This window comes from Echinococcus granulosus (assembly GCF_000524195.1).
Source record: "Echinococcus granulosus chromosome Unknown EG_S00067, whole genome shotgun sequence".
NCBI classification, from domain to species: Eukaryota; Metazoa; Platyhelminthes; class Cestoda; order Cyclophyllidea; family Taeniidae; genus Echinococcus; species Echinococcus granulosus.
The window spans coordinates 55,958-81,542 of NW_020170447.1; the positions used below are offsets into that span (position 1 = coordinate 55,958).

Sequence of the window (25,585 nt, forward strand, 5' to 3'; positions counted from 1 at the left end):
CCCTAAATGAGCTGGTAAAGCAGACGCACTCCAATCACATCCGTTACGTCCAGCCAGCACTTACCCCATACAGCGTGGATTGGAAAGAAGAGGAAAATAGTGGAGGGCACAGTGAGCAGTAACATACCAATGGGGTTACAATTTTTCATCCACAGAGCATGCATGCATTTAAGCATCTGCATTTTGCAAGTCACAGGAGGTTGCTAACGTGATGAAGCCCCTAGTCTAAATGGCCCACAGTAAATAAATTGAATCAAAATGCCACTAATTACCAAGAATTCATAGCCCAATTGGATGCGCTGGGAGACAGGAGTGGAAGAAGAGGTGGCGGAGAGACCCAAAAAGATGGCAAGCCATTGGTAGGAGCGAGCGGCATCGCCCACCGCCTCCTGCTCTACCACCGCATTCGCTGCTTCCACCTGACGCACGGCGCTGCGCGCTATCGACAGACCCGCATCAATCCAGTGGTTGTCTGCCAAATTACCATCACCGGCGCTATTGCTGCTGGAGCCCGCGGTATGGCCCACTAGCGTCGATGTCATCCACATGAGATGAGAAGCGCGAGCAAAACGCCAGAGGAAGCCCGGGTATTGTTTGTACTGCAAGAAGAATGTGGACAAAAATGGTATACATCATGTCCTAAGACAAAAACAGATCCAATTAGTGGCTCCACTTTAACGTATAGTGAAGGGAGGATGGGAAGAGAGCCCACCTGCTTTTTGTATTCCAAACAGCGATTGAAAGCTCGATTAGCCGCATCAACGGCCGAAGAGGAACTGGCGAGACGAACGGCAGCCGCCAACGCGTCCAACTCCTCCGCCACTGCACAGGGAAGCGGTTGATCTGGCGGCGGTGGCACAGAGAAAAGCGACATGGTGGAAGAGAAGCGGGCAGAGATTTCGGAACTCATTTCGCTAAAATGAAGTAAAAGTTATACTATCAGTCACAGGGGTGACACAAGAAGCGTTTAAGTCAAAACAACAATTTAATCCTCCACCTACTCACGAAACCCACGTATAAAAACCACGGTGTGGTGACAGTACCATTACACACTGACAGCCAACGCAAATCTGCCTCGACTAATCCACTGCAGACATCCTCATTCGGACGACACGCAAGTTATTCCACCCATGACCTCCATACAACAACCTGTGGCGGTAAAAGATCTTCCCAACCCACACTTTTTTGTTTGCAGCCCCAGTTACCTAATTGTACCCACAACTGACCCCAAGCGTAATACGCACACCAGACCACGCCACGCTTGGATGTTCGTAGGCTCTGCCACTCAGCCCTTCATCCATTCCCCGGTACAGTACATGAATCCTATTAACCATTCAAGCATGGTCAACGGTACGCATAATTCGTAGATTTCTCTCACTCGCCCAGGCAGCCAAATGGCTAGCCAGTCAGTCATCTGATCAACGCCCAAACCGACGGCTTGTCGTGTGATGAAATCACACAAAAAAACATTCTTCACACACAAACTGCGCACACAAGCACTCACGAGATTCTACCAGTTCAAAATGCCATCGCACAATGATCATCTCATGATACCGATGACAATATGAAGCAAACAGGCCGCCCTGATACAATCCATCCATACCGAAGCTTTGTGGGTAGCATTCAAACACTGAGAGAAGTGAATAAATACAGTGATGGAGGTCTGTGTCAAAAAAAATTGGTGAAATTTCTGCCCCTTAAAATGTGTTTCCGCCTTTCTTAGAGGTCTTAGGAACCACACTTGAATGGTTAACCCATGGGAAGAAAGCCATATTCTGTATTGCAGGACAATAAGGGACAAGACCTCATACCTCCACGAAAGTGACCCGTAATACGACCTCAGATTGGACTTGAGGATAGAAAGTAGGGGGAGAAAGAGAAGAATGCTATCCCACTCCATCTTCATTCGTTTTTCCCTTGATAGAATCGTTTACGATAACTGCACCAAAACACTGAATCATCTAACGATATGATGCCTCTAGACTTTACAGGAAGTCAAGGTGAATCAAGATAAGCGGTTAAGTAGAATTAGTGGTACAATTGTTGAAAAGATGAGGTGGTGAGGAACACAATTAAGTAAGACCTCTTTACAGCGCGGTTTGCCTTGGGCCAACCCTTTCCTCGTAAGCTGATTAACTATAGTTGAGGTCGAAAATCTCTACTCCATGACGAAACTACGTAGCATAACCACGCTTGTTCAGTCGAAAGTATAGCAACGTGCACATCTGACAGTTCTTCCGGATTTGGCAATCAGTTTGGTAGCGTAAAGCCACGATAGCCGTTATTTGACTCTTCTGTGTGTCAATAATAAATCCTACTTCCAAATTGGTATGCCTCATAATGTTTTTAGAGAGATAACTCAGCAGATACCGATAATGAACAAGAAAGCTCACCCACTCATTCCACTAGTCACGTCGAAGAATTCATCATCGTCTTCCCCGGCACCCTCGTCATCATCTACATAAACTTCGAAGGCGACCTACACAGAAAAATTGGCGGTTAAATAGTTCCATCGTAACTCCATCAAAAACCTACGGGACTAGGGCGCCCAACGGAGCGCAGTTGATCCAGATCACGTCGAATTATCTCAACCTGCTCTTCCAGATGATCGTTGCGATTTCGACTACGAAGGCGGTGGGAGGAAAAAAGCGCATCTGCACTGAGCAGACCTACCACTGCACCTAGAGCGAACCCGGCGGCAAAGGCGGTGGAGAGATGGGTTAAAGAGACGCCCGAGGGTCGCGTCTCGGAAGGGATAGGGGAAGATGTATTATCTCGAACAGCGTCGGTGAGACGAGCAAGGCTGGGAAAATCGGGGTCGGACTGGTATGAGGGGATGGAAAACCATCATTCAGCGCTCTCAACTTAGAAAATGTGTGGCAGATTAACTAACAAGAAGTCTCCCAATTTTAGCAGAATGAGTAAGCCAAGTGAATGTATCACTCTGTCTATCGTCATAAGGAATCAAATTCAGAATGGTTAGGAGGAATGGGATGAAAATTATTGTGTAGAAAAGAATCTCCTTATTGAGTTGCAATAGCACGATACCGACCTCACTCTTGTTATAAAAACTTACCAATCCTGAATACCATTACAGAAGATGAATATAAAGTGTAAATACCGATGACCTTCATCGCAAAGACTTCTATTATCTCATAACTTTGATAAATCTGACAATAACTTAGACCCATCGAGCTTTAACACCTCTTTAAATAAAGGTAATGACAAAGTTGATTATTAGACTACCACATAAAGCAGTCGAGAAATGGTTAGTAATCACTCGGCAATATTTGTAGCATTAAAGCAAGATGCGGGGTAGAAAATCTCCATTCCACATTGAGCAAAGAGCTTTAAGGTTGCAAATATTAAACCACAAAACAAATACAACAAAAATTTCTGCTAGAACAAATTGCGATAGCGAGATGGATGATATGCAATCATCAAGTTTTTAAACGAGTCAAAAAAGAAGTGTAACTAGAGAAAACGTGCCTCAGGGATCAAAAGGTTCTTCAAACCACCCAAAAAAGTTAACACTAAGATACAAATTTAGGTGGAATAAAAATATCAAACAATGCCCCCCACTTGTGGTTTAGAATTTTGAATAGAAAGAAGCTGTAATCTCACCAGAAATTGAAAAGTGAACAGTGGGCACTCGCTCAGAAGATCCGCACCATTGTGCGTCCAAAATATTACCCCATTTCTAGTTCACAGATCGTCAGAGTTTACCTTAAACAGTTAAGATGGGTAGAGCATAAATCTAACAATTGGAACTCCGACTGCCGCCTTGATGCAAGACTCACAGAGCCTATTGCTACCATTACTGAGCAGCGCGACACCCCAAAACTCTCAGGACTGCCTATCGCCGTCACAACAGTTAAATGGTAGCCACATTTCTCGATAAAACTAGGTAAGAATAATGAGTTGTTTTAAGGTCCTCATGCTTCTTAAATTGACAACAGATAAAACTAATTAGAAAGGAAACCACTCAAGTAATACTAAATTCCCAGTGTCATCTCATTATTCAAATAAATATGTTAAATGAGTAGGCACCCATATTTAATAAAAGACAATACACCGGTAGCATAAATATTCGCAACAGCAAACACACCATGCACCAGAAGCCTATTGGTCGAATACCGGCTTCATAAGGTGCAAAAAAAATCGGTAGATATAAACAAATAATATTTTTTTTATTCCTGTTGACTAAAATATTGCCTTGGCACATTGTTATAAAGTGTAAAATGTTCTCACTCCACGATAATTACCAACCGAAATATTCAATGAGGGAGTGAAGCTACCAAACCCATGCCCTTCCAGCCAGGATGATCAAGCATCAGACCCCAGAGGAACGCACCACGAGACCCAAACATCCCCCTGCCGCTGTTAGGTGCCACACACAGAAGACTAACGCCCCAACCTTGCCGATCACCCCCACGACCCAGAGCGAACCTCACATGCTAAATACATTGTAAAAGAGTACAGTTCCATAGAAGTAGAGATAAACACACTGAGAAAGAGAAATAAAACATCCTTCAGCACATCACTTGAAGACAATTGGTACACCAGCCCACTCCTCCCCAGGCTTCGATGTAGCACTTCCATTCGTCTCCCTTGCAGTCGTGGAGGATATTGCGGTGTTGGAATTGACAGTACTGACGCCAGCGCCAGCGGGGGAGGAGGAAACGGAGTTGGCAGTTTCAATGGCAAGCAGTTCCCGAAGTGCCTGATTCTCCGCATTCAGTCGATGCAGTTCCGCCTCCAGCTCGGCGGAGTAAGCCTCTGACTGCTCCGCCACCTCCTTCGCGATAGCTGCCATCACTGCTAGTCGTTCGTCTGTGGCTACTGGTGTCCCTAATGTATCCGCGTCTACTTGATTTCGTTCACCGTCAGTCTGTGAGGCAACGCCGTTGCTACTGACGTTACGATGATCCATCCGTCTCTCGGTCTCGTTTGTCCGCATCAGATTGGAGATCTGCGAGGTGAACATTAAGCACTAATCTTGAGAGGTCCACTTTTGCGCAAGGTTGGAATTTAAACCTTAATTTAACTTTCATGATCCAGTGGACATGATAAGTCAACAATAGGGATGTTTGGTAAAATCGGATATATCGGAAGAGGCTGAGTAGTACCCTTCGGTGTTTTAAACGGCCAAAATCACTAGATTTTCCATTTTTAGGCACGTAAATATGGATCCTGAATTCACACCACTAACTTTAAAATTAGGAAAACATCTAGATAGCTCGCCGTTCTACAATGGTTTAAACTCCGAGAGGACCCTAGCATCAAGTAAGACAATCCAAATTTACAAAAGTAATTTCCAAAGTAAAATTGGGCAAAAGAGTAGGAAAATCAAATTTAATTGGCGGAGAAATAAAAATAGGGTTATTCACTTCTTCCAGATTCCGAGGAGAAATTAAAATTTAAATTTATCTCTTCTAGGTGTAAATCAGGGTAGCAAGCAATTCTTATACCATCATGGCATCTGCAGGTCATAACTAGTTAAACGGTAAAAGGGATTGAGAAAAGTTTTTTCTGATTCCCGACAAACTTGGAATGAGGGCCATAGCAGGTTTATCATTGAAGAACTAGTCGGAAGCAGGGGGAGAATAAATATCAATGACTGGTCCTTAAATGAATCAAAAAAACAAGACGATAAAAGAGGCTAAACTTCTCTCCATTAGGCACAAACTTAAGGCAAGACTCGAATTCGGAACCATGATCCCGAAATTCAAGAGAGTTTGAATGCAGAAAAGTGAAAACAGCACCGAGAACAGCTGGTAAGTCGGAAAGAGAGGGAAAAAGAACTGTAGGCTACTTTTGACTTCGTTAGTGGCAAAACAAGCTTGAGGAAGGAGGAGCTGCCTATCCAGAGAGACATCCCTGAATTCGCCCGACCGAAGCTATCCTTAACTAGATAAACGGAGTAGTAATCTACACACCTGTTCACGGTACTTGGACATGATCATCTCCAGAGTGAGTTCGTGCTCCTCAAGAGATGTCTCCAGAGTGCGATTCTGCATTTTTAATTGCTCCAGCTGCTTGTTTTCCGCAGCCAGACAGAGGATCAGCTGCTTCCGAGGGTTCTTCTCCGCCCGTTTCGCAATGTCCTCATACTCCAATGTCTCTTCTTGGAACTGCAAAGTGAAAAAAAGCATACAAGGATCTCCCAACAGTATCGAGGCAAGATCACACTTATTTAGTCCGTACTAATTCAGAGTTAAAAAGAGTTGGAATCCAAACCTCAAAATTGCCACCAAATTAGCATAGACGCTCCGAATTCGTTCGTTCGAGCCATAAAAATTCTGGGCTAAAAAGAACATTAGGTAGGAAGACGGAAGACGTAGAGGTAAGAGGAGAGATTCTCAGACAGAGTTTACACAAGTCAGCACCAGCAGGAGATACTCCATACAGGCTGTATTTGCCCTTAATCAATTGCTATCAAGAAAATAACGAGAGAGTTCCCCCATATTTATTCCACTGAATGGGAGTTTAATGCAGCAATCTAAGCTCGATTTCATGACCCAATCTGTAAAATGTAATCATTTCGAAACTCATCGGAGTTAAAGACACGGCAATAAGCGAGGTGCGAAGCGATTTAAAGATGCCACGTGATTGTATTCTGGCAACATTTGTCTAAATTATTGCAGCTAGACCTCCGCCACCGCCCTAACTGTACTTCTAGTCTTACAGAAAATCCACAACAACCTGGACGTTACCAGGGATAGTTCGGATACAAAAGATTCACCAAGAGGTAGAATGTGCTACCCAATTCTTAGAGCTATTTCTCCACCTGATAAAATGAAAAATGCACTGAGGAAACGAAATTAATCTACCCAACGAATGTGTCATGGATAGATGGTGAAAACGACAAAATGGCAGTACAATTCAGTAAAAGTATTCAAAAAACAAGAAGGCATCAAATTTCGAACACCAACAGGTCTAAAATAAGGCCTCAATTCGTTCAGGTTACATAAAAAACACTGTAACACGCCTATTTTAAGTCTTACAGATTACAGGAAAGAGGAGGAAGGCGCTAAAAGGGCAGTGAAGTAGCGTGTGCGGCCTATGTTCCGGACAGAAAAGCTTCCTCGTTACTTGTGAAAGTGCTGCTCGTTAATGCAACAATGCTCGCATAAAACTCAAGGATGCTCAGCTCACCACAGATAAATAAGTATAGCTTCTACGTACCACCGTAAGTAACGTACCACTACTGAATGATACCGCACTTCAATATTGCTTGAGACCACATAAGTAGCAAGTTCGTCCGTAAGAATAAAGGGAGGGCGAAATTGCTCTGCAAATGACTTGCCTGCCTTCTAACAGCCTAGTGACGCTGAAAAACCGCAATTTCAAAGAGTAATTCAAACCTAACTAAATGCCATGTAGGTGAACCAAATTTTCACTTAAGAAATACTATTTATTTTCTGCTGAAGACGTTTACACACCCCAGAAGAGGTTCCCAATTTATGGCTCTAAAAGTTCTCGATCTGGAAATTTAAATCCCCACTTTTCGTGCGCCATTTCCAGCAACGCTCTCTAAACATGCGCACCTCGTCCTCCCTCACCTTCAGGGGCGCTTGAGGAAAGGTAGCTACGCAAGAGTAGGGGCTCCTCGCATACGCCTAGAGAGGCGACACCCGCTGCAGGCCAAGTGGCGCTCCAGGCTAAGGACAGTAAAGATCCTTATCCCAAGCTCTTCGTCTGCGTGAAGTCTTTTGTTTGCCTGCGTTCTGCAATAATCTCCAGAGAGCAAAATTGTCCTCGCCACTTTGATTTGACACGAATTAGGCACAAAATGCATTATCTCTTTACACAATTCATTTCGATACAACAAGTGTACGAAACCAGCGGCGCTGGGATGCAAAATATGCGCCGTCATCACCTTTTTGGCTGGACTAATCATGCTATATCTTTAGGTAAACTAGGACGATAAAGATACAAGTGTTTTTTTTTGCACTATGGTCAGCGAACCTGTAGATTTTCCCTAAATGGAAAGAAGATACTTAGATTATAAAAGGACCAAACAGTTGTTATCAGTAGTATGAATAGAACATATGACCCATTTTCACACACACCGTCTTTTGCATCTTCTTGTCCAATATGTGTAATTGTCTACATTCCATCTTCCCGAAATAGGATTAGATGTACAACTAACACGGACTAGCTTGAGGCGGTGCCCAGGTGCTCCGATAACAGCCCCACAACACCGCTGATTTGTCTGTGATAAAGCTATTTCCAGCCTCATAAGCTTCACAACGCCTTTATAGAGAGCCCAGATGTCACATCAGCAAAGGGGTTGTCGGGTCCCTCTCAAAAGAATGGAAGTTTTGGTTTTACCGAGGAAATGATACACCAAAACGCAACAAAAGAAAGTTGGGTAAGTCGAACGTCCGAGGTTGCAGAAACACAATACACAGTGTACGCAAATCGTGTCCACCCTTGACAATTATCTCAATTTTGTATTCCGCACAATGAGTAGTCATGATGACAGTCCTAATTTAGGCAAACCAAAATCACCAAAGCATGACAACAATATCTAAGTGGAAGTAGTGCCTGATGGACAGTGGTCCCGCTTTGCAAAAAGCAGGGGTTAATTCTGATGGATGGTTAGGCAACGTCTTGAAGGTGGACAAATTTATCAGAATCTTTGACAAGTGCACGCACCCTTGAATTCGAAAGTCCTTTCTGACAGACGAAGAAGGAGGACATCGATTTACTTGTCATACAAGAATATGCGGACCGAATCAGCTTCCGAACTAGTAGCAAGAATCTTTGCTTCCCAGCCCTTCGGGGCGTCCTTAGGTAAAATACTTTCAGACCCCCACCTGTTACATTGACAGAATTACCTCAAGCACATGTCCGCCACAGTTTGAATGTCACTGATGCATTGAAGGAGTAAGAACGTCAATGAAAGGACTACACCTTCTAAATTTCCGAAGACTGACATCAGAAGAACCACACACCATCCACCATTCATTTCCCTTTCCCTAGTTTTTTCTTGCTACGCTTGTTCAAATTACTTTTGTTACCTACTCCAGAAGAGGCACTTGCACATCCAGCTAATCACGACAAATGCAATAAATGCATTTTCCTCCTTAAATTTCTCGTCCATCACACCTCTGTCATTCTCCTGTCCAGCACATAAACCAGGTCTGAGCCATAAGATCTTCAAAGTTAGCCAAATCACCAGATGGTTCAATAGTCAGTCCACTAAATGATGACTTTGCTTTCCCCATGTTTGCATTCTGAAGTTGAAAGAAGTTGCAAGTCCACCCTTTCTGCCACCAAGATGTCGAAAATACAACTAGAAAACGAGCTGAAGCTAACTTAAATCAGGATACAAAGGCTGAAGTTAGAACTTGATACTTTAAACGTATTGCGGTTATAAAGAATAGGATGCTGAAGAAAATTCAAGATTTGGAAGGGGGAGAAAAGTCCATTATACCCGGGAATGTACTTCGGCCACCTACATCGCAACTGCCCAAAATTATGCAGACCCAGTCAGGAGGGCATTTCCCCCACAGACTGCCTTTGACGTAGCACCTTTCTACCCATGAAGTCCCATTTGCTCGAATAACATCAGTTTCTATTCGTGGTCCACTCGGCCAGACCGATACCATCACCTTCTTGAGCAGCTGCTCTGATACGATATTGACCGATACTTTACCAGCACCAAAGCTAAGCCTCCAAGGAACTGATACTCCACTCAATGATAAGATGCTTCATGGAGGATTTACAATTTGATCCAGCTTGATGTCCTCGAATTGTGGTAGTCATTCTGATGCATCAAGCATGGTCACGCAGTGTCTTGCCTAAGTTGAAGTCTTTAGGTGGCTCGCGTCTGAACGATCATAATTTCGGTTACTCAGTTTACCCTCAACCAAAGGAGTTGAACATATGGACGAAGCCCTACGAGAAGTACTGCCCCATAGTGATTTCAACTTGACGAGGTTCTTCAGCAATGTGTTGGATGCGATAGTAGACCTACCACTAATGTACCTAAATCGTCAGACTCTAAAAACCAAACAAACCCTGAGCGTTGAGCAGAACGGCAGGTCAGACAACCTAGTTTTTATCGTCGCAATCTGAGGAGGATAGCCTAATGAAAGAGAGCTATTTTATAATGCTTTGCCGAACGACCTTTTGGGGGCAATTACTCTTGGAGTGTGTTTCGCAAAAGCGCTTATGCAAGGCCTCCCTCGAAGAGGATTTAAGTGAGACGAAGAGATGAAGCAAAACCCGTTCATCTGTTGAAATAACCGTCTTCAAGAGGCACAAGCAATAACGAATATCCAGGTGACGCGTTGTCTGTGCCCTGGAGATTGGGAGCCAAAAAATGAAGCCCCAACTTCACAAGAGGAACCTGCTAATAGCGTCACAGTTTATCCAAGCCGCTTCCAAGATCGCGGAAAAGCCGACTGTTTACTACCACTGACTAATGCTAGTCAGACTGCTACTCTCTCTCGACTCCGGAGAGGGCATGAATTACTAGGAGCAGTTGGTGCTAAATTTTTGTGCAGTTTTTTCTTTCTTACCCTCACCGCTTTCACGTTATTGCTGTTTAGTTTATCGACACCTCCATTACAACAAAACGGTCGCATCGTCACTACCACCGGTCTACAAGATCGGCTTGTTCACCTAACTGGCCATGACAAATGGATAAGGCGTAACTTTGCATCTGCCTATTTTTAGTGAATAAATGCAGCAAATGACCAACTTACGACTCGCATTGACTCCAGTTGGGATTGCAACGCGCCCACCTTGTTCAACAACTCGTCCGCGAAGGCCTCCCTCGTGCGCATACGCTTGGAGAGGAGTTGGACGTCCTTCAATACCTTGTCTACTGTTGGTTTCATCATCTCACCCGGAGTCTGGACTGCTAAAAAAGCAGGTAGAATCAATCATCACAAAGTTGGGCAAACAGATGAGTCATCGACACAAGGAAGTACAATATCAATAGAAAGAATCAAACTTCAGCCAATCAAACGAAAAATGGAGGCACTTCACTTGAAGCCAACTAGCCTATACCGTGATGATGATCTCGAATTTCTCACATGAGCGCACCCTGTTCAACTGAAGGCTACTTTTACCCTTAACACTTCGAGACAGCAAAACTGCATGTGTTGTAACGATCAGAAATGGGTGGACTAGATTTTATTCGTGACCATAACCCTTCAACCAGAAGATTCGAGAGTTCAAGGAGAGAACACAGTATCGCCACGAACACCACTACTATATCGCATTGGATACAAAAAAAATAGTTGATGAAAAGCTCAGGGATTCCAAAAAGCAGAGGAATTCTTCAAGGTGTCAACCGGTAGATTTATTCCCCTTTAGAACATTTTGAAAAGTTCCGCATTAATCATTTTTTGAAACCGAGACCTATTTCTAGAAAGTGGTGAAAAAATGCCGCACAATTCCCCACTGACTTTCCACTCAACATCACTTTCGGGTGCGACGAATGTCCGTGGGAATATCTACATTCACGAGACAGTAGAGTGAAAGGCTAGCTTTTGCGGAAGAGATGGACCCTAATGGCCGAAATGGATTTCAGATAACAATTTCATCCACATTAGTAGGCTTCTGCAGAATCATCTTCCTCTTGAAGTACTTTGCTGCGCTAAAAATCGGTCAACTTGGAAGGCATGAAGCAAGGAGGGGAAATAAAAATGCGTTTTTCAACCAAAGACTGTGTGCACAGTGGCCGGTGACAACCGCCGAAGTTGGACAGATGATATTAAGTCTTTTTATTGCTATGGCATTCCCCAAAGTAGAGCTGAACTGAGAAAGAGATTAAACTGTAGGTTATTTTAAATGGAAACCAAAACGACAGCAAATGTTCGGTCCTCACAAATGGCTAAGTCAAAAGGCTAAATTTTGCATGAACAAGCAAAAAAGTGGAAGTCCGTCATGCTGTGATACCTTGTTTGATGAAATTGTTGCCCCATGAACCATGACCGACTTGTGACATAGAGCGATTAATCAAAACCCAGATGTGAGGCTAAAGTGACTCCGATCAGCTTTACCAACTCGAGTCACCGAAAGTGGTTAAGATGGTGCAGTTGTGAAAATTTAGCCTCGGATCAGATCTGTACCCCACACGGCGAGGGATTCGCTTTCGTGATTAAAAGTTTTCACAAAAGAAAACTTTTTACTCAAGCCAACAACCAATAGAAAATTCGTCCAGAAAATTATCACAAATTGCCATATAGGAAGATGGGGAACCTCCAGATTGTGTTTCATAGACGAAACAGTGCTTGAAAATACAGTGTTAACAGGAAAACACGTACACACACAAACACATGCACACAGACACACACAATAGCGAAAACTCAGTTTCGACTCATTGGCGCATATTTATTTTCAAAAAGGGTTCCACTTTCTGTACACAAAGAGGAATGGAATTACACACTCAGAGAATGGCGAATTGACGATAGAGAATGTCCCGAACAACGAAGTAGGTAGGCGATATCACCCCTTCCAGGGTCATTCGGCCAGTCTCTGTGCGTTTGATGGACACGCAGTTGTCCACTACCAACACACCGCTCACAAACTCTGCCTGGAGGCCCTGATTCAGTAGCAGTTGCTTCATCTATCGGCGAGGGGGAAGAGATGAGGAGAAAAAGTGGGAGATAAGGCGGATAGCATCATCTTGCACCGATCAGAAGGATGGCATTGTGATCACTAGGTTTTCTAATAAGCATGTATATTGCCATCCGATTATAGCAGACCCCACGATAGAAAACTTTATGCATTTCGTGCATAAAAAACACCCACTAATCTAGTCAGTTAGTAATTCTCCTCCTACACACACCTACTGTGACAAAAAGTAAAAGAATCAAGAGTAAATGACCATGTTAGCAAAAAAGACTCACGTCAGAGAGCTTCGGCTCATTTACAAAGACAGTGGGGTGGTCGACAACAGGACCAGAGGGTGGCGCAAGAACGGGCAAAGCATCGGAGGCGAGAATGGTGACTAGCGAGGCTTCTCCGTCGGCCCCTGCCTCCAGCCCGTTCGTGGGGTTCGCATTCTCCTCCGCCTCCAGAATGTCTGCGTCCACCCAGGCCAACTCGTATTCGCGGATCTTGGTGAAGCGCAGACCCGTCACCAAGCTGTCCTTCATTCGTGCCTATTGTAAGGGGAGCAATAGCGCTAGTTTAAACCTCTTCCTCTTGAAATCTAGCAACGCAGTCCAACTCATTACCCCTTTTTCGCCAATCCGGATGTGATCTAAAGCAAATTCACACATATGTCCTTCCACATTACAGCAGAATAATGTGTCGTTTAATCGAGCAGCCCCTTCTAATCTTCTAGTCATCCACCATTCCAGTTAATAGTCTATCGGTCCTTCAGAAGATCGATGATAATGCTACTCTCACACTCTGACATGAATTATCACGTCTTTATAGATGACTCAGGTACTATATCAGCAGCAGTGGTAAACAAACTCATTTTCAAAACAACTCCAATCTTCCGAGCCGAATTCTACGAAAAACGCTGTAGAATAGGGATCCACAAAAAGGAACTATCTAAATCTGACCAAGCATTGGAAAATGCACCAAGCATGACTTTGTACAATTACCAGTAACAAAGGAATGCTAGACTTGACCGATTTGAGGACGGCCAATAAGGATATTTATGTCATTCCTACGAAAATATTGAAGAGCCTGAAGACATGCCCTCCACATTGCAAAAATAGCTTAAGCTGCTGGGGAACATTGAAACAATTAAAAAGCTCCCACAAAAGTGATTGGCTTACCAGGCGCCGAAAAACCTCACAATGCAGTACGCAAAGAAGACGTGACAGATAGTTTTAACAACTCCAAAAACTTTATAATGGAGGAAGAAGAGTAGCGACTACGGGTAACGCAGAGGGCGAGGTCCAAAAAAGAGGAGCAAGAGCCCTTCTTCCCATATCTTACAACGAAATTAGATACAGAGCTCAGCTCGTGCTACTTATGCCATTGAACTTCCAATATACGCTACGCCAGCAATGGGAGATAGGATGAAGTTGGTTTACCTGATAAATATCCCCCTCCTTGGTGCAGTTGACAACATCCAATCCCGAGGGCGTGTGAATGACCTCGTCCTTGAGTTGGAGGTCAGAGCGACAGTGCTCCACCATTGCGTCGATGGCAGACCTCGTGGCACCTACCAAAATGACTTCATGTGGTCGTAGGCCAGTGATGATCTTCCGCAACGCCTTTCCATCCGAACGACTCTGTAGAAGGAAGGAGGAATGAGTACCTTCTTGAAATCTATAGTCGTCTATAATTTCTCCCATGCCCTTTCCCCATTCGCGAATCCTAACTGTGGCCCAGGGCACGGACAGTGGTATTATAAAACGAAAAAACGCCGCAAATTGAAGAACATCTAAAGGAGCACATGACGACAAACTAACCAGGTACTTTCTATTCGAGATGGCGCGTGCACACGCCTATTACGTGATATTCCTCCATTTTAAGGCCTCCTCCATACTGGCTGTAAATTTCGGCCGTTAACCGAGGTTCCCTTGCAACATTACCTCATCTTAATCTACGCATGGTAGATAAAGAACTGAGAGGTATTTTTCTACTAAAAAACAACTAACGCCTTTGAGTCCATTTTAACACCACAACTCCACCAAGAATTCATGAAAACAAAGTCGAACTATGTCTGGAAGATTATGAGGTCACTTTCAAAGAGGGCTTACTGGGAAAAATCGAGAGGATGGTATTGAGCCGTTTTTCTTCCACCAGCGCCACCATCGGTGGTGTTTATCACATAAGAAACAAGTGCAATTTGACCAATGCAAAGAATAGACATTGACGTAAAAGTTTCAACCAGTCTTGGTTCACGCTAAAAGGAGAGGGCCTCGCGATGACGTCAGGACATTGAGACAGAAGAAATATCAACAAGTCTTCAAGGAGACTTAACAAAAAATTATTTCAAAGAATGTTTCGGAAACCGAGAAATAACATTTGAATAGATGTGCAGTAAATGCAACAAAACTAAAACACCATCTTTTTCCGGATACTCACCGCAGCAGACGCTCTTAACTCATGAATTACAAGATTAAGGCTCCTTCCGTTCTGATTTAAAATTCCGGTTTTAACGGTGACTTCCCTTCGCCATTGCTATCCCTTAACGTGCCCCAAAGCGCACGAAACGGCAAGGCCAAAGAAAACGTACAGTGATGCACAGAGGCTTAAACTACCGCCTTCCGGTTCACGAAGAATAATAGAAAATCACTAATACATCCTTGAAGTACTTTGCCAAAAAAAGCTCCAATGATTTTAATGTCAAAGGCAACACCGCAAGAGGAGTGGATTATAAAAGGATAAACATGTTGGCAAAGTGTGACTAAATAAGTTAGTGCAGATGCAGGCTAGCAATTACGGTTGAGATTCATCCACTCGATGCGATACAGTTCAAGCATGTGAGGGTGAAAAACTTTAACTCAGAGACATTCAGGGCTGGCCATCTAGTAAGTCCTGTTTTTAGCCACGAAAGACAAAAAAACACACCCCATACCGTCGCAGAATTCACCCCTGAGAAGACCTCATACCGCGCTTAGAGGATAGAAGGGCGTCACTGACTCACTTTATCCCCGCCTTGTCTTAGTGTCGCTTTTCCAAGGGCTTAGTATCACCGCGTCCTGGCTTAACCGCTTGACCATCACATGATCACATGCGAAATAAAAGAGAGGTTTCGGAAGTAAACAAAAAATGTAAACGAAGGCGGTAAAATATTAGAAGAGTGGAATTCACAAGCTTTTGTCCTGATGGCATGGTTGACAATTTTCACAGATAAAATGATTTAAAAAGATCTCTGGAATTGCTTAACTTCCATTACCCTGTAAATACGACGAATTTGGACTTTTGCTGCACATGCAACAGCACAGCACACCGTTCTTATTTGCTACTCAATGTTGGACAGCATTTGAATGGCCCAAAAGAGCATTTGCCAGTGTGTTTTAAACCAAATATTGCCCCAAATTGTAAATAAACCTCAGACGCAAGTTGCCAACTCATTTTTAAGGGCAAGGCACTAAAACTGTAATAAGCCTGGTGCAATGAACCGGGGAGATATCACGTGAATAGACATAATGTGTCTGAGCCGAGTCGGAGCCTTTTTAAATAACCCGCAATGCCATCAATAGCGCATTTGAGTTAGAGAAAAGTGCGCAATTAACAATGGCAAATCACATTCGCACTGATCGCGGTGACACATGGTTGGAGCTCTAGGATGGGATCACCTATGGAACACACCCGTACTTAGGCTTGTTTCTCGCTATCAAACACTATTCTTATACCCTGATCTGGTGATCTGGTAAGGCTATAAAAAAGTAACACTTATCCAGATTGTAAGTAAAAAAGACAGAAACCCACTTCATAGTCGATGAAGCTAACATCACAACGCAGAGGGATCTCCATTTTCACCGTCATACATTTTGTGGCGATGTTAGTGGGCATCTGGAAGCCAGGGGTAGTGAGACTGCTACTGGAGATGTTCTGCAGCACCAGCAAGTTCAGTAGCTGATCTGAGGAGGCCGAGTGGATGTCGAAACGCGACTTCTTCTCACCTCGCGTTGACGTGGTCTTTTCCACTCTTGAGGATGTGGACAAAGCACGCGATCCGACGTCTTCGGTGGCAGAAACAAAGAAAATGGAAAGTGCAGTTTCGGTAACCTTCTAAAAATCCTGCGATGTAGGTAGGCGGGTAGTGTTTGAGATGGAAGAACTTCGAATGTTAGATTTTTGTTCTCCACAAACAATGTCCCTCCCTTATGCATTGACCGGTAATTTGTCTTTTACGTAGAAGAGAGCAAGTTAAGGAGCATCAATAGGCATGCCCAGAACACTATAGAAGCGTGTCATTAGAAATAGTACCCACGCAGGTTTTGACCACATTTCGGCTCAAAGTATCTCCATAATCACCTCAGATCGCCTTATAGCCGACTCATCCGTGCAATTGGAATCTCTTATCCACACTTCTTAAGGAACTGAATGCACTCCATCGAAAGGTTTAGTAATCCACTGTTGATGGAAATAGTAATCAAACCGACCTATGCCACCACTTTGGGTGGTTAACCTTTCCTCTCAAATACCCATCAACACCTAACCTTAGTCTTGAACCCGGTCGACACTCGATGACTCTGTGCTTTCGAGAGTAAAATCTCATTATGTGGAGGTGCTACTTGAGGTGGTCCCGTGGTGTTGAAAACAACAGCCATGTCAAACAATGCCTGATTCTTCCAATCAGCTCAAGTTTTGGCCCACTTTCAGTTCATTGGTCTCCCTCCAGCCTCACCAAATACTTCGTTCACCTTAATTATGATCCATCAGTAGTTGCACTTTCATTTATGACCAAGAAACACCAGTGAAGCTGACATATCGTCCCAGTAATCAAAAAGCCACTACGAAATTGGACAGAAAAGCAACAATCAGAAAGAAACATCATGGAAGAGAAATATGAAAGCAGCAAGACGTCGTCTTTTACTATCCTACGCCGTCTCACTGAATATTTCATCTATCCAAGCTCTAGGTCGCCCAAGCCTCGGTTACCGACTTCAGGTAGGGACTCACATTTGACAATGTAAGGCAACAGCAAACATGACACGCTCACATCGGCCAAAAAGTCCCAGGTGGAATGAAGCAATAATGGAGTAGCCAGAAAGGGGGAAGATGGCAGTGAAATTACTTACTTCTACCACCACCAGAAGTGGCTGAACTCTGATGTCGTTTCTTGACGCCGTCAGGCCCACCAACCTCGGCGGACATACGGTAGACGTTCGTATCGATTTTCTCCCCGTACTCGTCCCATTGAACCTACCACGATGAAGACACCGACACTAAGTAGGACGGAAATACGAGTTTGCGAAATATTGTAGGGGAGCAGAGAACGTACAACCCGCTCAGTGGTAGGAAAGACGGGTTGGGTCCGCTTGGTGGAGCGAAAAAATTGTCCCCCAGAGTGGACTTGGGCACCCGGGAAGATGTCATAGCAGGCCATGTGACGACCGTGAGTGAGCGTTCCATTACTGCTTGGGAGGAGACTATAGGGTTGGTTGAAGAAAACACTTCCGCCAGTGCCACCACCAGACGTGGCAGAGGAAGCATGTGCCTGACCAGTGCCGACTTCGTCACCATCGTTCTCGGTGTCATCTTCGTTGTTATCGAGGTCGTCAATCGCGTCAAAAACATCCGAGTTACCAACTGACGGGAGGGAAGGGAAGTAGCATATGTGCAAAACGTCTTCCACTACATCTATTCACCTATTCAAGCGTTCAATTGCTATCTGGTAATCCTCAACACAGAAAGATCAGTTAATACTGTTAAAACATGCCGCACAAAACTTCCTACTTCACTTCTTCATCAATGTTGGTACCCGTTGTATCGTAGCTATTCAAAACTACAAACATTTAATCGTGTTCATCGTTAGTAAAAAAGCTTTGTCACTTGGGCATGTTCACGGCAGGATCAGGCATCCTGTGCCCTGAGTGTTCACGTGGGCTAGTACCACAACAGTGGACTTGAAGCCGTCAAGATCTAGATCGTAACTGATAGGCGTACACCATTCAGATGCCCGGCTGCTAAGTGGATGAGCGTTCCAACAGCGTGGTGAATTTGATGACCTTGGCATCTATCCACAGATGTGGTTTAACGCCTCTGTTCACTGGTGCTGAGGCTTTCCATCTTAATTAGCGGTGTCTGAACCGCTTCACGACAAGTGCTCCGGCTGTAACGAGTAGTGCACACTTGGCACTTGCCACTGTGCAATGCCACCACTGTATCAGGCCTTTGCAATTAAAAGCCCCCTTTTAACTTGAATACTCCTCGTAAATCATTAAAGAGTACAGACTTGAAACTGAATATTCACGAGGAACCATCTAATCAAGTCTTTTCACTGGCAAACTTACGAGATAAGAGGTTGTTTTATCCGAGAATACAACGATCAATGAGACCAATCAAACAGCTAAAAAGCTGAACCCTTCGCCAGTTCATCATCAAGACAACATAAACAAGCCACTGGCACCAATGCTATCAAAATCTAGATTTAGTTTTAACACTTACAGTTCCGGAACTGGTTACCTGCTCCGGCATCGGTGCCCTTTGAATGCACCAAGGTCGTCTCCACCACGGAGGACCGTCCTGCACCCGCCTCAGAGTTCCCTTTTTCCCCTTCTCCCTCTCCTGTATCGCTCTCCTCGGAGACAAGCACGCGTTGGGAGAAGTCAAAGGGGATGAGGAGGGTGTCGGCGGCCGCGGTGGCAAGCCCTTCATGTGCCCATTCCTCCCCCCGACTCAGACCGATGAGACGCCGGGCCAAGGACACATCCGGTTGATTTGGTTGCTGCTGCTGAAGAAGGAGAGAAAGATCCTTTGCTTCACGAAAGTCGCCGTCCCTGGAGGTGATCACCACAGTGTTCAATTCGTTGTCAGCCCAGTCGACAAAGAGGAGGCGAGAAAACCCAGTTCGCAGACCGGCGTCAGTGGCCAAGATAACCTGAAATTCCGGGAAATTGGATGGAATCGAATAGTTATAATTACTGTCCTCCGACAATATGAGTAAACAAGTAGGCGTTCACTTTTGCCTTTAATTGCCAAACTAACTAACCACTATATTTATTACGATTCGTCTCTTCAGCTGAATGAAGGTGTGCCATCAGGTAGAATAAAAGGGTTGTGGGATGGAAATTGGGAAATTAGGTGGATTCATACGATCACCACTTTGACAATGACGCTAAAAAAGCAAATGGCCGTTAAAATTGACTGGAATCAGGATTCCTTATGGACTAACATTTATGGTACGAATTTGGAGCATTTAGCACTAAATTTCCTAATCAGATAGTTTATAGGGATATTTTAACCAGACGTTTGAAAATTGGACAGATGTTAATGAGAAAAGTGTCACTTAGCTATGGAAAAGGGGGGGTTGAGTCAGGGCTACGTTAATCCGTGTATAGCCAGGCCCTCAACCGCTAATCGTACCCTTGTAGAACTCGTGTATGGTTTGACCGAGCAAACTTTACTTATAATCCAACACCTTTTCTAGCTGTGTGAATACACGCATCGTCTGACAATGAAAAACGGATTACAGTATGGGAGGAAGCCGTCAAGTAGCTAAATAAGGGAGAAAGAGTAGCTAGGCTCTCGGCTACTTACTACGTATTAACGCATAAAAAGTGGCAGACTGTCCAATCCGAATAAAACAAAACAAGAAGAAAATGAAAGAATGTTTCGAGTGATGAAGATACGAGGAAAACTCACAACCAAATACTACGCTGTGAAAAGAGTCCTAATTGTGAAACAAGTTTAACTGTGCAATGCATAAGAGGGGCTAAGGTAACCAACGGTTCCATAGAAGATCAGCGAGAGATGGAGGGAGGAAAAGTTGATGAAAAAATCCCAGGATTCGTGGAATAGTAAAAATAGTACACGAAATCCAACTAACCTACCAAATCGACCTAAATGAAGATGTTCCAAGCAACCGTGGCGAACAAAAATAGCCAGTAAGCAACGGGGCGATGCAAAAGGTTTTTCGCTAGTAGGTAGCGAAAAAAGGGCAGTGTGGGTTAATTGCTAAAAAATATCAGTTAAATCCATCGCGTCACTAGGATGATGAGACGCAGAGGAATGACTACGGCGCCGAACCAGGCCAACAACCAGTAAGTCAAAATCAGGAGAAGGAAGGAAGAATACACTGCAAAATTGGGAAAAGTAAAGACGTGAAGATGAAGTCACCGGCAACTATATCATTGAAATAATGCCCAGAGGGTAACAACGCGTTTTGGCTCGATCTAAATCCAAGGTGATTTTAGCACTTCACTTGTTTAAGGATAAGGCGATCTCGATGTGACAAAATTATATTCTGGTATAAAGGAGTAATCAAATATTTAGTCACTCACAACTATGGCGTAACCAAAGAATTTTGTGAGGCTCTCGAAATAAAGATTGAGCGACTGCAGAAAGTCTCTCAAATCACTTTCGCCAGTATCAATGCGATAATAATTTGCTAGCCATTCTTTATAAGACAAGAACTGACTGCCAAGTCCACTTGTACAAAAAGTGTTGGCCCTAGAATCCAGGAAAAAAGAGCCCTATTCACCTCCATTTCCATCACACTTATTTCCCAACCGACTATTCCGCATGCGATTATGTAGTGCCGAGAAAATATGGTAATCACTTACGCACGTTAATGTTGCAACGCATCAAGTGAAAAAGTCTCAAGTGTAGCCACTGACCCTTCACCAAGTGAACGATTCCATCTACAGTGCACCACATATAGAGTGGACCGTTCGATGATAACCAATGTTACGCCCGTCTAATCCAACTTTACAATACAAAAGCACAGAAGCCAATTCTCATCACGACTTACTCAGCTAGTCATTCAGCAAACAAATTGAAAAAGGTGCGTTTTAGTAAGGCTCATACAGGCAGTGGAGAACAAACTGATGACCTCACAAGCCTAATGGCACCTGCTGATGCACACAGCGTCCAAGCGCTTAGCAGCTCCTGCCACCGCTTCCCTTCCCAGTAGAGAGCATAAACCGATTATTTCATTACTAAAATGGCCGATATAGTAATCTCGAAATGGCGTGCCAAGAATACCAAGAATGGAAGCTCTTCCTAAACGTGATGCATATGCCTTTAAGTAGCACATCACTAGAATGAAGTAGGTACTAAGTCGTACATTCTGCCCTCACACTTCTAAGCGCCGTAGAACAAATGCCATTAGAAGTTTCTGCAGCCTTAAAATCATGTTAAAGCTAGTTCATAAAACAGATAAACTAGAACTTTGATAAGCAACGGTTTATTCATTTGGAACTTCCAACAGTTTAACTATACATGTACGCAAATAAATGCGATCCGCCAATTTCATTTGATGGCATGTTTACTAAACGATCCAAAAAACAATTCACCCGGCCCGGTGATGAGTGGAACACCATAACAGTCCATTACTAGCAACAAATTGGAAGAGGAATGTTCAAAAACATAGTTTGATAAAGATTGTTAAATTATAAGTCCTGCACAGATTCGTTTGGGGATTGAAAACCTGACTCGGGGATAACAAAGAGTGGAACAATCCGCAATTGCACGGTAATAAATAAAAGTAGCCTCAGTTTTTACCGGAAATTTCTCCTATATTCAATAACAAAATGTCGCAAATGTTGACAGGGAAACAGAGAACTCACCCTTGGGTTAGATACACAGTCCAGTTGATCAGCCGTGTGGCAGAGTTGCATATGTCTCAAATGAAACGGATTGCAACGTTGATCCTCAAATGATCGCAAAATCCTTTCTGACATCCACTCGACCAGAGATTTGGTGAAATCGAAGACACTATATCCCACGTGTGAGAGCATCGCCAATCCGTAGGCCATGAATCCCGACTCCTAGAATGAGGCGCGTCAGCGGGGGAGAAGGGATAAAAGACCCTACTGGACTGTGCCAAAGACTCTCCAGCATATATGCAATCTCCAAGCAGTACCCCGCAGTGTCTACAGCGACTAAAACATTCCCACCGCGACGCAGCGTCTTAAGGAGCAACTGGCGCAAGGCCTCGTTGCGATCTTTACGTCCGACCTACAATTTAGCGATTATGACAGTAGCTGAGCTCACATGAGTGTATAGCGCATTTGAGACATCAATAATGAGCAATCGCGGACGAATGCAAGCGTCAAAGGCGGCCCCGTTCAGATGACGACTCTTTTCATTGTTAAAGTCTATTGCATAGATGATATCCGTCTCATCTTTAACCGCTTTCCAAATAGTACCACCCAACATATGACCTACAGTATTATTAGCTCAGAAAAGATTACCGGAAGGTAGTGGCGTGACACTAAGTCCACGACCCTTGCCTTGGAGATTAATTGTCTGTGAGTATTTGACCTGAACAAACAGTTCAAAAGCGTCATCAACGTCATCCAGAGAGAAGAGTGAAAAGTCCTCACATAGAAACCGCGATTGAAACTCATCGTAACAAAAGAGTTGACCAAGCCTGAAAACTGGTGTGGTAGAATAAACAGGACATTTTAGGCCGTATTTTCCAACGAGGATAGGAAGGAGACCTAGATGCCTCATGCTTGGATGACTGATTAGAACTGCGCCAATCCTCTTCGCCCATTTGCCCACCTCGGCGATGCGAGACCTTGGTAGATTTTCCGACCACCCGCAATCGAGCAGGCAGTAAAAATCATCAACTTGGAGTATAAAACATGGCGGGTAGCTATCACCAGCACCTGAGAATGTGTGCAGCTTGATTATTGAGGTAGCCATTATGTTATAAACACAGGTAAGAATTTAAAGTGCACAGGCTATCCGACATAGGAATGTCCACACAGCTACCTCGAGAAGGCGCAACAAGCCAATAAAATAGCTTGCGTTTGAAAAATCGGCGCGCCAGTCGGTCATTCCCAACAAATTTGATATTTCAGATAAAATGATTTTACATCATTATTGCCGAAGAATTTTAAAAGGGCACATTGTTTGATTTATTTATCCACGGTTCAAGAGCACTGATTCTAGCTGCACAGATGTGCTTGCTTCGAGGCAAGCATTTATTGTGATAAATGCATTTCATTGCTGGTGCGGTATTTGATTTCTGAATATCAGCATTTGCCATTCATTTATGCCAATCTTTTTACTTCTTATTACTAAAATATACCAGCTGCAGGCACGCATTTCCCCAGCCTTAGTTTCCATAATCTTTTCCCCCAAGTCAAATTTTGATTTACTGTATGCGATAGTGATTATTGCAAAACTAGTGTGAAGCGAAACTCATCGGTCTCCGCTTCCCTATTCCTAGCGTTTCTAGACAAGCCCGGTTGATTCGCTCTGAACATCTTTATTAAAGGTGACAAGATGGAGAAGGAAAATACAATGTTCAAGAAGGAGGGAGCCGCAGTCACTAAGTAAGGGAGAGGACGATCCGGTCAAGAGATTCGAATTTCCTGCTTGCCTCCTCCTTGAAAGGTACATTAAAATAACATAAGTATTACACTAGTATTGCACCATGTAAGCCGGGGATCAGGTATAGTATAAGAATTACGAAGGTTGATTGTGAGCACTTCAGAATGCCTGCAGGCAAACAACAGTATGTATTTCTCAAGGTCCTCCCATTTAAAAGTCAATGAGGTGAAGCGCTACTAAGAGATATTATGAAATTCACTTAATTGACTAGCGCAAACGTTCCGACAACCTAAATAAACGGAAATAAGTGATGTTATCATGCTCTCTCCAAATACCATGCTTGCCCAATGGATGGTTTCTTTCTTTAAGGCGAGAGGAAGAAGCAATGAAAGGGGCTACCGCCTGAAGGGCTCAAAGGGCGAAAGCGGTCACAGTTCTCCATGTATGATTTCCACCTAAAGCAATATTTGGTTGTTTCACCATAACCTTCTCAACGTTGCCGATGGTTCATGACAAGTGGAGAATTAGTATGACAAGTATATACCTTTTTTCGTTTCCTTTTTTTTAGCTTCGAAATCTAACTATGTTCCTTTGTAAAAAAACTACCCTAGCAGATGGCAAATTTCACCCATCAACGTCAGGGGACGAAAGAAATCCACGGTCGGTTAGTGTGTTCGTGTATGTGTGTATGAAAGTTGTGACAGAAAGTTGTTTCTTTGTGAGTGGGATAAAACTTGGAGGTGGATGCAAAAGAAATCCCCTCTTTAGATAACCCCATTAGTAGTAAATGAGTGATGGAAAATTTATCTCCTGATGGCGCACTGGAATGAGGAGACAATTCCATCCTCATCCACCACGCTTACCTCGTGTTGCCCCAAGTGATAATTATACCTTTTTCTTGCCATAGCAAAATCACCGACGATTTGGAGACTTGGGAGGTTGTCTTCTCCGCTTTCAGTTTGTGTTCCGTTGTGGGACAAAAGAGGAAGCATTTCAGAGTGTGCTCGAAGACGCTCCCCACAGTGAACATACTTTTGGTAGTGGAAGCCACATTGACTAGCTATTGTCACAATTGCCTCTAATTACATGATTATAAGAAGGATCCGCTTTGATAAGTCAAGAATTCTCTGATCCTTTGTTTGCTTGAAGGCAAACATGACGAAGAGCCGAAGATGCTTAGTCGCTCTCTTTTACCTTAGCAAGAAGGCTCTTCAATCATTTGCCCCTATGACTCTCCACATCACCTTTTGCTTCATTTTGTGCACACATTCGTGACCGGCTTCTAAACCTATTTGAATGAGATACTGATGTTCACGCATCCGTTCATTCCTTCGATTTCTCGTTTCTTTCTAGCACTAAAATTAGCACGTCCTTTTTACTTTTTTAAAGGTTCATCTCTTCCCGTCTTTCGCCTTGAATGGTGCAGGCACAGTTACCTACCCGTGCCCCAGAAGGGTGGTATGAGATGTAAATCGTTTGTTTGGAGATGCTAATTATATTTAAGAAACCACTTCAGCTGATTTACTAGGGTTTATGTACACCTTTCGAGAAGTAGGTGGAAAGATCGGACCAAACTCGTGACTGTGCAGACACCGTCAATCTCCAAGATAGCGCCAAACTACATTTCTTCAAAATATCTTTGTTTTCTGTATAATCGCCTCTTCCAGTAATACACAATGTCTTCTGCTGC

General features: G+C 43.7%; 2 protein-coding genes across 2 annotated transcripts; both read right to left on the reverse strand. All coding sequences in view use genetic code 11, as the record gives it.

The window, feature by feature from the left end:
- Positions 1–2: 2 nt before the first annotated feature.
- On the reverse strand, positions 3–11,971 carry EGR_06976 (Circulating cathodic antigen; the record flags this gene model as incomplete). The annotated part of the gene is made up of 10 exons (XM_024496225.1): positions 3–203; positions 273–599; positions 713–914; positions 2,394–2,479; positions 2,536–2,823; positions 3,801–3,903; positions 4,545–4,972; positions 5,940–6,134; positions 10,722–10,876; positions 11,923–11,971. The coding sequence occupies 10 exons, from the start codon at positions 11,969–11,971 to the stop codon at positions 3–5; spliced, it is 2,034 nt and encodes a 677-aa protein (XP_024349342.1).
- Positions 11,972–12,412: 441 nt separating this feature from the next.
- Positions 12,413–23,262, reverse strand: EGR_06977 (putative cleavage and polyadenylation specificity factor subunit; the record flags this gene model as incomplete). The annotated part of the gene is made up of 11 exons (XM_024496226.1): positions 12,413–12,592; positions 12,876–13,130; positions 14,022–14,222; positions 16,372–16,625; positions 17,688–17,811; positions 17,891–18,198; positions 19,057–19,489; positions 22,179–22,379; positions 22,426–22,569; positions 22,606–22,709; positions 22,806–23,262. 11 exons carry the CDS (start codon positions 23,260–23,262, stop codon positions 12,413–12,415), a joined length of 2,661 nt encoding a protein of 886 aa, XP_024349343.1.
- Positions 23,263–25,585: the final 2,323 nt, after the last annotated feature.